Below are 13,740 nucleotides of genomic sequence, written 5' to 3'. Positions count from 1 at the left end.
TTAATAACTTAACTAATGAAAGTATTAACTAATATCATAAAAATAAGTTTACAAATTCTTCAAAAATAAAAGTGCATTTTGAAACTAATTCTCAATAAATTATGATTAATTATTTATAAAATACTTGATTACAAGTGTTATGCACACCATCATTTTTTATTATATAAATTGAGTTGCAATGAAATACTGAACATTCAACAATAATATATGAAGATATAATATTTTATTTTTTATTTGTATTTTTAAAATTTGTTTTATATATTTTTTAAATGAACATTATACATAAAATATATTAATGAAACTGTTTATCTCTATTTATTCATAAATTATATATTTTTGGGGACTGCTTATATAAGATACAAATGAGCTACTTTCAACATGAATGGCACTGACTTTACAGCTGCTCTTTAAATTTGAACAATGATGGTATTAACATCATTGGAATAATATTCAAGGTAGATAATTGCTACCAGTCTAACCATTTACCAAAATTTGATCTTTCTGTAGAAATAATAGGATGCTTTGAATACATAAACAAATACAGATACAATATTTCACAAAACAAACCTGATTTTATATATATATATATATATATATATATATATATATATATATATATATATGAAAATATATTAATTCAAAGCATACCCTCTTTTGAATTGTCTTGCTTTTCCATCGCTTTATCAATCCTTTTTCCAAGAAGATAGTCCTCATCATCTGGTTTATCTTCTTTGTACATCCATTCCAGCTTCTGGCCATCCGATTTCCTGGGAAAAAGAGAGTAAAAATTAAGAAAATAAAATTCACATCTCAATATAAACCAAATATGTAAAGATATTTTATTTATTTTCCAAAGAGTTACTGAACCATGTTAAGACTTTAAAATCTTGCAGAGATTATGTTAACAAAAAACTCTGCATCCTGGACTCACAACACATCAATCCAGGTGAAAACAGTTCCATGGAAAGAAAAATTCTGAAAACCTATGGCTGTAACTAGGCTTTAAAATTTGGATGCCTAGTAAACATATCATTGGTTGCCTGGAACATCACAACAGTTGACTCTTAAAATGGCCTGTAATCAAAATTATTCAACAACTTTTTTGTTATAAAAATAAATGCACATTTGTTTGTAAAAAGCATTTAGACTGGTCAAAATCCTATCATGTGTGTGTGCTTTTTGGATTTTTAATGTAGTGTTGCAGTTTATAGATGTCTAGCACTGGGGCACTATGCTGCAGACAAGAAGCATGATGTTCCATCCGGTCACATCATCCTGACACCAGGCCGATCAGTCCTAACACTAACCTCTTACTGCTGAGTGCCAAGTGAGGGAGCTGTTAGTACCATTTTTGTAAGTCTTTGGTTTGACTCGGCTGGGGATTGAACCCATGACCTCCCATGATGCTCTAACCACTAGGTCACCAGAGCAGTCCCAATCATGTGATGCAGAAAACTATAAGCTGTTGGTTCAAAGCCTGAAAGGAAGTAGTACTTATGTATTTATGCACTCTTCTTGTGTGATTCAATAATATTGTAAACTGGTTTTTAAAACAAAATAGTTCTGGAACTTATTTTCCTGAGATTTATTATTGTTATATTAGATATACGTAATTATAAGCAACGAACTTCCAATTTTACAGGTTTAATGAAGCCATGGATTAACAGCCTTCACGTATGTATGTATGTATTCCCGGAAACTAAAATACATCAAAACTCCTAGATTTCATTAATATTTTCAACCTCAAACAGTCACTTAACCAACCCACCCATAAACATGGTCACATTTTAGACTGGATTCTTCATAGACCTGATGATAACATTCTACGGTCCTCCCTGGTATCCCATGACCTTGCATCAGATCACCTCTGCATTTTAAGCCATCTTGACATATCAGTCCCTAACCCTCCACATTTATCTGCTATTAAGAGAAACCTCCGTATGATAAATAGAACCAAATTATTGCACGACATCCAAGCTAACCTAACAACTTGCTTACCTCCTACCACAGAACAACTCGATAACTGTCTGCATTCATTACTTGACAAACATGCCCCAGCTACCAAGTGCAGAGTATCAATTCAAAAGTGTTCTCCATGGTGTAGCAGTGTTAGGGACCAGCTTCGCACTGCTAAAAGAGACTGCCGTAAAGCTGAGAGGCTCTGACTTTCCACCAGACTCACTATTCATAAGCAAATCTATGAAGTCGCTAAGAAGAACGTCACAAATATAGTCCATGCAGCATAATCAGCCCACTACACCACTAATATCATGGAAAGTTCCAGCTGCAAAGAGCTCTTTGAGATTACTAACAAGCTAATGTCAAGGAACAAATCAACACCACTTCCAACTACCTTCTCTCCAGTAGACCTTCCGGACATGTTTGCAAATTTTTTCCGTGACAAAGTACACACCATTAGAGATAAGTTTGACACCACAATTTCAACTGACTCATTGTCACCATACAGTTGGGATACAGAATTTGAGCGGCAACCATTAGCAGCATTTGAACCTGTCTCTATGGATTTCATACATAAAATCGTGATGAAGAGTGCACCAAAGTCATGTGAACTTGATCCAATTGCAACATCGCTGCTGCTTGAGTGCTAGATCCAGTATTGCCTTTGCTAACTGATGTTATTAATACCTCTCTCTCATCTGGGGAATTCCCATCATTTTTGAAAACTGCCACTGTAAAGCCTCTGCTGAAGAAACCAACACTAGACCATAAAGATTTAAAGAACTACCGCCCAGTTTCTAATCTCCCATTCATTTAAAAAATCTTAGAAAAGGTTGTTCCATCCCAGCTTGTATCTCATCTAAATTCAAACAGTCTTTTTAGCAATGTACAATCTGCATATCGCCCTTGCCACAGTACTGAAACTACTCTTTTAAAAGTAGTTAATGACATTCTCTCTGCATTGGACAGCGGAAAGATTACAGTCCTCACCCTCCCTGATTTGTCTGCAGCATCTGACACAACAGACCATGATATAATACTTCACCATCTCCAGCATGTATTTGGCATTCATGATACAGCCTTACTGTGGTTCAAGTCCTACTTGGTCAACGGGACATAATTGTATCTGCAAATGGAATACACTCCAGCCCAGTTGATCTATGTTGTGGTGTTCCACAGGGTCTGTTCTTGGACCTGTTCTCTTCATTCTGTACACTCAGTCGCTCTCAAGTGTCATTGATCACCATCCAGTGTCTCATCAATTGTACGCTGATGACACGCAAATATACAAATCTAGCCACCCAAATGAAGTTGATGCTACCATCCAAGGTGTAGAGAGGTGCATTTCTGATGTGAAATCATGGATGACTTGCAACAAGCTGCAGATGAATGATGATAAAACTGAGGCCATTCTGATCACAACACAAAGACTTTCTCATCCACACCCTTTACCTAAAACAATAAATATCAGCAACACCAACATTAAATTCACACAATCAGTACAAAACCTAGGTGTTACTCTGGACAGTGCTCTCACACTGCACCAACATGTCATGAACATATGCAAGACTGCATATCTTGAGCTGAGACGCATCAGCTCAATTCGCAAATATCTTTCAGTTGATGCCACTAAAACACTTGTGTGTTCATTAGTATTTTCAAGACTGGACTATTGTAACTCAATTCTGTCTGGTTCATCTCAATATCTACTCCAGAAATTTCAAAAGTTCAAAACACAGCTGCTCGGATCATACTTAAGAGTACCACGATCAGAGCACACCTCCGCACTGCTCTGTACCCTACACTGGCTATCCATTCGACCCAGAATCAAACACAAAATTTGTTCTCTGTGCTACATTTCACTGTCGGACTCTAGTCCAACATACCTATCTGACCTCACTCATGTTTACACACCAGCAAGATACTTACGCTCCTCTTCTGACAATTGTATACTTATTATTCCAAGTATGAAAACAAAGTCATATGGACAGCGTTCTTTTGCATATCAGGGCCCAGCAACGTGGAATGAATTGCCCACTGAACTTAGACACAAAGACACAGTGATCACATTCAAGAATGCTCTCAAAACTCACTTATTTCGACAGCAAGAACAAACTTAAAGACCTAATAATGTTTACTACCTGAAATATTCTCAGCACGTTTTTTTATTTTTTTAATGTTTTTCTAATTTCATGTTGTTTGTTTTTGTAACAATATTATTATGTTTCTTATCTTATAGGTGTTGTCTAAAGTTGTAAAGCGCTTAGAGCTTCTAAAGATTAGGCGCTATACAAAGTCCTCATTATGTATGTATGTATGTATGTATGTATGTATGTATGTATGTATGTTCCATCAGCATGATAAAACCAATCATGTGTTAAAAACAAAAACTACTATTACATTCATTTCCCTTTTCATACGGGCAAGTTGTACAGTGCACAATATTGAATCAGGACTCAAATATGAATTTTGTACCAGAGGAATACAAGTACAGTACATACAAGGTGCATTAACTGTGCTACACTTATGCTGGTGAAAAGTGATGTTGAGTGTAATTCAGTAACATATACTGGTGTCATTTCTTGTGAAGCTTCCAAAGCCTCAAGAAGATGACAGCCAGTCATTAATTAATCACAAAGGAATACTTGCATCAGCTGTTATTATACATTGTCCATATGCTCCGTGTGAACTTTACATGCGAAGATTTTTCTGAACACATAGGCAGTCCAATACATTCAAATTCAGAGTGTAACCAAGCGTATATTACGTAGCTCTTATTTCATGGTAATTAAGATCATACTAAAAACTATTTTCTTTTGTAAAATATTTGCATGTTTGGAAAATTAACACAGAATATGTCATGATATCATGAAGTGGCCTAATGGGCTACCGTAATTCAAAAATATGGTTGGCGTAAATCAGCATTCTACTAGTTAGCCCCTGGGTTACAAATTCAAGATCTGTCCAACCCTGACACATTCCACACATATACCAAAGTTAACATTTACCCTTTTTCTTGTATCAACCTCTTTACTTTCTGTTTTTCATCTTCATCCATTTTTGCTCTGTCAGTGAGTGATTTCAATCAATCTGTAAAAAATTAAAAAAGCTGTAATATTATGATATGTAAGAGTGCTAAATTTTGTACAATAATCTATCTGTAGTGTAAATTTTACATTACAATCTTTTGTGGTCAGCATGACACATACCCATTAAAACTGATGTATTGGCTAGTTTTGCAATAAATTGTTGCCTACAAGGGAAAGAATCTGTGCTAAATCTGAGTTTGACAGGATTTATAAACTTCAGAAACAAGTAGCACATGTAATGTTTGATGCATCTATTGATCATCCCTCAAAAACATTATTTACTGAACTCAAATGGTTCACAATACATGGCAGGATAGATTTTCACAAGTCAGTTCTTTTATATAAATGTCTACATGGAACGGCACCAGAGTATCTTCAGGATTTATTCAAGCCTTTTTCAACACAATACCAGTTGAGATCAATATCGCATCAAAAGCATCTAGCATCAAAACCAAGAACAGAGCAATTTAAAAAGAGCATCCAGTACTCTGGTACAGTTCTGTGGAACAAGCTTCCACTACATGTAAAATCTGCTGAAAATATTAGAGTATTTAAGAAGAGATATCATGATCATGTATGTGCTTCTAATAGATACTGGAATTTAGTATTTTAATACTAAACATGTTAAAATAAACACTAATTATTGCTATCTTCATATAATTTGCATTGTTATACTCTCCTTAAGAGGGCCTCAAGGGAGAATAGACCTTGACTAATGAGTCACCCTCTATAAAAAAAAGCATTATTATTATTATTACTATTAATTTGCTCTGTTTGAGGCATGAATTAAATTAGTATTACAACCCACTTTGTTTATAGTTAGTGCAATTTTAACACAAGGTCATTATGGTAAAATATCCAGAGTTGAAATTTACCAGGGGAAACTTTAGGAAATTGTATTCCATTTGAAACAGGTACCATAAAACGATACTTTCCATAATGCTATTAATAAAGGCAGATTGGGGAGTGTTTTCTGACTTTCATGGGAGTGATCAAGATTTTTGGTGGGTAAAGTAGTAATCCTGACTGGCTAAGCTAAATGATGAGGTATGCATTCCCAGACAGCATTCAGGGGTTTACAATACATCCCCTTATAAAATTAACCAGTCTGAGTTTCTGACTCTGAAGAAAAATGGCAAATATATTTTCTCTATAAATAAATCATCATAAGGATGAGTGTCAGAAAGTTGAGGAGACAAAAAGAAAGAGATTCAGCTGCATAGGAAGGTGTGAATCTCAAATAAAGCACAAGGAAAACAGCTCTACACTCCCGTATTGTACACTGGGAAAAGAGCACAGTCTGCAACCAAGAGGCTTGATCAACCAAAGGAGCTAAAGAAAGAGACAGAGAGAAGGAAAGATATTGAAACACAGACCAATCATGAGCAATGAATCCTCAACCTGTCAAAGATCAAGTCATGATTCATTGGTACTATACTCAGTGGGAAAAAAAATACAATATGCATAATGTTAAACTTATATATATATAAACCGAACTTTTGTCCATGGTTGCAAGTTGTAAGAGAATTTCACATAGATAACTTTTGTCCATGATTGTAAGCTGTACACTACATGTTTATAAAGTAAAGGTTAAAGGTCAGTCTTGTTTACAGTTAGACTATGTTTTTTTCCATTGGAAATCTTCACATTCTATAACATTAAAGGTTATGCGAAAATGTGTATAAATAGGGATTTGATAAATAATTCATTTCCATATCAGTCAGTGTGAATCCATGATCTTAGTTTGCATTTGTGTTCAAACAAAACTTGAGAGGAACTATTGATTTAAAATATTCACTGGAATTACTTACGTGCTCATTGACTTGTTGGATTTATACATACTATCTGGATTTCATTCAAAGATATTCTAGATTGCATTATTGTGTTACATAAGGACATTCAAGATTATTAAAATTCCTTTAGAACATTCTTATTTTTATGACATTTAAGATTATTTAGGCTTTAATTCACAATACTGTGTCTCTTAAAATTTTACTTTTTATTCTAAAGAAATGAATTGCTTATTGATTTAACCTACATTGTTGGTTTCACTACTTTCTGTTATTGTGTGTGTGTGTGATTAGGATTTTTAATGTAGCTTTAACAATGTTTCAGTCATACTGCTACAATGTCTGCAGTGTGGCAGTTTATAGTGATGTCTAGCACTGGGACATCATGCCACATACACGTAGCATGATGTCCCACCCAGTCACATTATCCTGACACCAGGCCGATCAGCCCTAACACTAACCTCTTAATGCTGAGCACCTAGCAAGGCAGCTGTTAGTACCGTTTATTGTAAGTCTGTGGTATGACTTGGCCGGGGTTCGAACCCGGGACCTCCCGCTTACGATGCAGATGCTCTAATCACTTGGCCAATCACTAGGCCACTGGAGTGGTTTCTGTTATTGTTAAGACTAGAGTCATAAAAACAAAAAGAGGGTCACATTGCTAGGGTCTGGGGTCTGGGAAGGAATCTTTCACTGACTGAATACATTTGGAATTTGCCTGGTTTAATGTTGCATGGAAACTCATGAATAAAAAATATTTGTGGAACCTGACCATGTTTCAGATGATGTTACAGCCATAACTCAAAAATGATACTGCATCAAATATTAGCTAAACCAACTTCGAAATATGGTGAACTGTCCCAACTGACAGTACTTCAACTTAATTTATGACAAAAAACTACTGAAATCAAAAGACATAAAATCTCCAGGAGACAACAACAACAATCCTGACCAAATCATGATGCTGAGCAGCTGATGTTATTGTTTATAGCAAAGTTATTTACGGCATATGTATAGTCCAGGTAAGTTTGCCATTATGGCATATGTATAGTAAAGGTAAGTTTGTCATTATTGCATATGTATAGTCCAGGTAAGTTTGTCATTATTGCATATGTAAAGTCCAGGTAAGTTTGTCATTATTGCATATGAAAAAGTCCAGGTAAAAATGTCATTATTGCATATGTATAGTCCAGGTAAATCTGTCATTATTGCATATGTATAGTCCAGGTAAGTTTGTCATTATTTGTCATGTTCTACTTATGTAAGTAAATTATGAAATTAATTAAAATAATTAGATTATGTTTGAAATTCTTGATTTTACAAATTACAATCTACTGTCATATCATCAAAAGCAGTGTATAAATACATGTTTCACTACTGTAAATTATTTGGAAAGCTTTAAAACAAAAATTATGTAAAATTTAATAAATAAAATCTAAAATCTCTATCATTAAAAGTTAAAGCCAATATAGAATGTTGGCAAATGCTTTTTGGCACGTTGATACATCACACTTCCTTTCTGTGTACATGTATATATTATGATTTGCCAATGATCATACCTGTCCAATCAAGTATCACCAAGTGACATAATTACATGGATTGTGCTTTAACAAGGGAAAAGAGGAATAATTTGCATCCGAATCACTTAGATCAAAGTGTATTTTGCTTTTATATAATTATTCCAAACTATTCCAAATCATCTGTCTGACTGTCTTCAACTGCATTATAGTAATGATATACATTAGTACTGTTTTTTTTAGCACCTTCCTGTATTGCTAGGAGCCTGATGTTCATAGCAATGCTGAAAATAGCTCAGTGCTTAGCAGGTCAGGTATGCAATTTTGCAGAAAAACCTCTTAAGGAGCTACAAAGAGAGTGAAATAAACATATACAAAAGAAATACCCCACCCCTATCAAAATCCCTGAAGGGATTAGTTAATACCCTGTTCAGTTAAATGCTTAGATACTGTGGCAAAATCTTAAGTTTTTAATTAAAAAAATTCCTGGCCATTTAGGAACTTTAAACTTGGTTATTTTCTATTAATTTCTTGACAAGGGATAACTACTAACTACTACAGTAATCACACACTCCCCCATTTGTTCGTGTCACCCTAACAAATTTAAAAACAAAAATAAAAGCTCAAAAGCATAAAAATTGCATAAAACTGAATTTGATTCGTAATTTGCAGCCTGACTGTTGCCACAAGTCAACTTATTTGTGTTTCACAATACATGGAAACTCTCAATGTAAAGACAAGCAGAAAGAATGCTCACTATCCTTTTTCGGTTTCTAAGATAATCTTTTCCAGTAAAAACTGTCATCTGCATCCAATATTTGCAATGTCTAGTTTTAATGCTTCTACAACAAACTCTGAGTAGTGTAAAGCTCTCACCGTTCCGGATCACTGCCATCTCACCTCTGTCTGTGTGGGTTCAAGTCCAAGGCTCGGCTAATGTGGGTATGTGGGAAAGCCTGCCAGTAGCTTCTCGTGGGTCAGTGGTTCTTCCCTGGGTTTTCCAGGGTTCTTCCTCCACCTGTTATACTGGCCGCAATGCATAGCCTATCTTGTGCTGAAAATTGGCGTCAAACCCTAGAACAACAACAACTACAACAAAAGGAGCAAATAAAAAGGAAGAGCTCTTTATACACGTGTTCAAAGATATGTAACTCCAAAATTGTGATTATCAAAGATGATGAACTACATCATGTCTGTTGCTTGAAAACAAATACCCACTCACACATACATAGTGACTATATTATTAATGAAACTCCCATTTGATTCAAAATGCCATCCAGTTGACACTGTTTGGGGCCCCATATCAACAATCAGGTTAGAAATAATAAATTGGTGAATAACATGACTAGGTTTTGTACATTTGTTATATCCCTGATGATGTGTATTTTTTAAATTCATAGGGGGTACAAACAAACCAGAAAGTACATGATTCTGTGCCAAGAAGGACCATTTATTCAAAAGGTATATAGATCTCACGTTGATAGTTGTGTATCCAGGTTGTTGCAAGTTCTTGAACACCCAAGCTGTCAACAACCATATGAGTTCAATAGGCTCACTTACCTATTAAAAATAAGTTACGGGTATGGTACCAGCAATAAACACTGCTGAATACTTAGACTTAAACCAAAAGACTCGTAAAATCTAAGCCTTACCCAGACTTTGAAACTAAAATATTGTAGATAATCTAGTCACTAACAATTCTACATGTTCTGTTGTTAAAGTTTGAGTACTGAACATTTGAGAAACTCTTTCTTATAAAATGCTGTTGTATTTAGAAACCACCTGGACAAGAGTACTGTGAGTGCCAAGTCAGCGGAAGCTTTCAAATCAGCACTCCACCCTAAAAAAGATGCAAAATCCCTCTGTAGTAAAATACCAGTATTGATTACGGATACATACAAATACAGATACCGATAATCTAAAACCTTTCGCCACAAGGGTATGTATTGTTGCCTTACAATTTAGAAGCAAATCATACATATAAAATATAAACCTATCTTTATATATTATATGTATGATTTTGCCCACAAGTGCTCTACGCAAGACTGATGTAGAGAAAAAACAATAATCTGAAGGAAAAAAATCATACAGAGTGACAAAAATACCGTAGATTACCCCCATGACCCATTCTGACATAGGACCATCTCTATTATATTATATAAGAGCAATGTTTCTAACTTCCAAATACTTGACTCCACCCATGACCCTCGATTTCCTTCTGTTATTTCCATCTTTAAAGGCACATGACCATAATCTATGGCCTGTTTTACTACAGAGATATTTTTCTATTCATCAAGCCATCACTGACTTCTCTGCATCATACCAAGCTGAAGTTAACGGGCTCTGAACAATGCAAATTTCGCTTGCTGGGACAACGTTGAGACAGATGACAACTGGTGAAAAGAGCTAAGTATACCATATCTGCAACTCTTTGATAATCCCTTCTTTAATTACAGAATGGGGCCCTGAGTGGCCTAGTGGTCTAAAGCGCTTTCAGTTACGGATCACTGCCATATCCTCCGTCTGCATGGGTTCGAGTCTCAGATTCAGCCAATGTGGGTATGTGAGAAAGCTTGCCAGTAGCTTCTCGTGGGTCGGTGGTTCTTTCCGGGGTTTTCCCAGGTTCTTCCTCCATCATTAATACTGGCCGCCATGTACAGCCTATCGTGTGCTGAAAAATGGCATTAAACCCTAAAACAACAAGAACATAATTACAGAACAGTGGTAGATTGTCTTCTTCACTATACATACAAGCAACTCTCATTTTCAAAACATGTACACTATGGGGCACACATGTCAATGGCGAAATATGATTGGCTCAAAAGGTTATACTTAAATAACATCCATGCAACAGAGAACCGTTTATGATGTAGATTATTTGTACCGAGGCAAAAATTTGTAACAACATGATCACATCATGTTAGAAATCATCTGAATGTGTTAAATTAATGAGAGTATACATTAACCATTTACCTCATGCAAGCGTCTTTGGATGCCTCTACTCCATTCACATGGAAGCACCTTTTGACACCTGCTGTAAACATCAGCCATTTTGAGCTGGTTTTCATAGCGCCACCTTCAGGGAAAACCCTCCTATTAGATACTACATTCATTTCTGCAAATGACAATTACGTCAGATCACGTGGTCACTGTTTATACACTGGTCAATATCTGCTTTTTAAAGTAACTGGGTCATAATCTCCACTCTCCAAAATGGCAGTCATGGATTTCATTCAGTACTTATGAAGTTTTCATGATTAGAATCACAACTAAGAAAGATTCAATAACTGAGGTAAAGGCTCTGATATTGATGTAGGCAGCAATTAGTTTTTATAAATTATCAAATTCAGATGACTTAGTGATGTAGACGCTGACAAAAATTATGTAAATTTCGAGTATGGGTAATGGCAGCTACAGTTGGTCACATGGCCTCACTGACATGACGGTGAATGAGTTCCCTCAAGATTTTAAAACACATAAAAAATTCTTGTGTGAAAAATAATTATACAGTTATAACAATCAAACTTTACTCTTACATTTTTCCACATATAATCTATGTGTACCAAAACTGTAAAATGGTTAAAATTGCTGTTAAACGTAACATACACTACATTGCTTAACAGTTCACAGGCAGGCCTAGGCATATGCGATCAACTAGGTAACAGGTGTTCTATTTATAGTGTGCTGCACTTTGTCACTATGCTCTATGAGGGAGAGGGTTAAAGTATAACCTTTAAAGCCAATCATACTTTGCCGTTGACCTGTGTGCCCCATAGTGTACATGTTCTGAAAATGAGAGTTGCTTGTATGCAATGTATGCAATAAAGATGACAACTTTTAATTATTCCATGAAGCAGGATTCCTAAAGTTGAATTGAGTTAATGGTAAGTAAAAACTTACTTTTGTATCTACCACTGTTCTGTAATTAAAGAAGGGATGCATCGTAGAGTTGCAAACATGGTATTTGTAGCTCTTATCACCAGTTGTCACCTGAGCTTGACGTTATCCTGGCAGGCAAAATTCGCACATTTTGGAGCTCGTAACTTCAATTTGGTACAATGCAGAGAAGTCAATTAAGGCTTGATGAATAGAAATATATCTCCAAAATAAAACAAACCATAGAGTATGGTTGTGTGCCTTTAGAGATGGAAATAGCACAAGGAAATTGAGGGTCATGGGTGTAATAAAGTATTTGGAAGTTACATACGTTCTCTCAGTATGACAGAGAGGGTTCAATGTTAGTCCTACAATATAAGACACATCACCCATTATTTTTGTTACTGGGGTGATGGGTCTTAGTGCGTAACTAATGGCGCTATTTAGCGTGTTTTGATGTCGACTAACAGTATAACAAAAGTAAAATTTTCAGGAATATTACACACAACTGGCAACCAATAACGACGCTTTTCTACAAAGTAAAGTTATAATGTTTTTTTCAGACTTTACTTACCCTGATGGCTTTTCTCTAATAAATTTTGCTGGCCTACATTTCAGTTGGCTGGAAAATGACAAAAGCCAATATCAGGCTAATTTGAAATATTATTCTTTAACGAAACGAATAAAAATATATGATGCCTTTTGGAACTGTAAGTAACGTTTCGTTCCGTTCAAGAAACATCCGACATGAACCTACTTAAACATACTTCGGCATACCTCAACTACCACTGCATTGCAAGAAATTCAAATGTATGTCAACAGAGCATGAAAATGCATCCATTTACTAGTGTCAAATTTTCATTCCGCCAGGATAAAGACAGCATATTATGTATATTAATTACACATAAATTAGTGGAAGCGTGTCAATATAGGTGGCTAAGTGTGTGAGATATTCCTGAAACTTTGACAACTCATTCCGATGTCAACTGACATCAGAACAGGCTATACAAGGACGTTATTTGAATAGTAAGACCTAGTACTATAACAAAAACATGTGATATGCCATTGTAGGGCTAGGTCCAATGTCAGAACGGGTCGTTAGGGTAATCTGAGGTCTTTTAGTCACTCTGTATGATTTTTTTTCCTTCAGATTATTGTTTTTTTTTCTTTCTTCTCAACATCAAGCTCTCGTCAAGCACCTGTGATTTCACCTATATCTAATTAAAATTGTAAACAACGACACAAGTCTCTCTGTCCACAGCTGCAAAGGTAACGTCGGTAAGATGAATAAAGTTACATATCAGTTTTAGATCACTCACAAAAGTTAACAATCACGAACACAAAATCTGTAAATGGTCCTTCCTGTCCCAAAAAAACAAAAATCCTTTTCTACGTATGCTAGCCAATGTGAACTTTCTTTTCACAAAATGCAAAACTCTTTCAAAATAGCCTTGTACTGTACTCAGTACATCAGAGCGTTAAACGTCATTGATTTTGACTGCGGAATAC

General features: G+C 35.4%; 1 protein-coding gene across 2 annotated transcripts in view; it reads right to left on the bottom strand.

The window, feature by feature from the left end:
* LOC149790416 (uncharacterized) overlaps positions 1-13,700 on the bottom strand; it is a 29,946-nt gene extending 16,246 nt beyond the window's left edge. For both annotated transcript variants that reach the window (XM_089972462.1, XM_089972463.1), the window contains exons 1-3: positions 13,551-13,700; positions 4,968-5,049; positions 649-767 (exon numbers count right to left, since the gene is read on the bottom strand). In XM_089972462.1, coding sequence (XP_089828588.1) covers positions 649-767; positions 4,968-5,017 — 169 coding nt within the window. In that variant the 5' untranslated portion in view covers positions 5,018-5,049; positions 13,551-13,700. The remainder of the gene's footprint in view (positions 1-648; positions 768-4,967; positions 5,050-13,550) is intronic.
* Between the last annotated feature and the right edge of the window lie 40 nt (positions 13,701-13,740).

Source organism: Sinohyriopsis cumingii, chromosome 10 (assembly GCF_028554795.1).
Source record: "Sinohyriopsis cumingii isolate HCF-2022 chromosome 10, ASM2855479v2, whole genome shotgun sequence".
In the NCBI taxonomy this organism is placed as follows: Eukaryota; Metazoa; Mollusca; class Bivalvia; order Unionida; family Unionidae; genus Sinohyriopsis; species Sinohyriopsis cumingii.
Note: the sequence above shows the minus strand (reverse complement) of the source record. Positions and strands in the feature narration are given on the sequence as shown.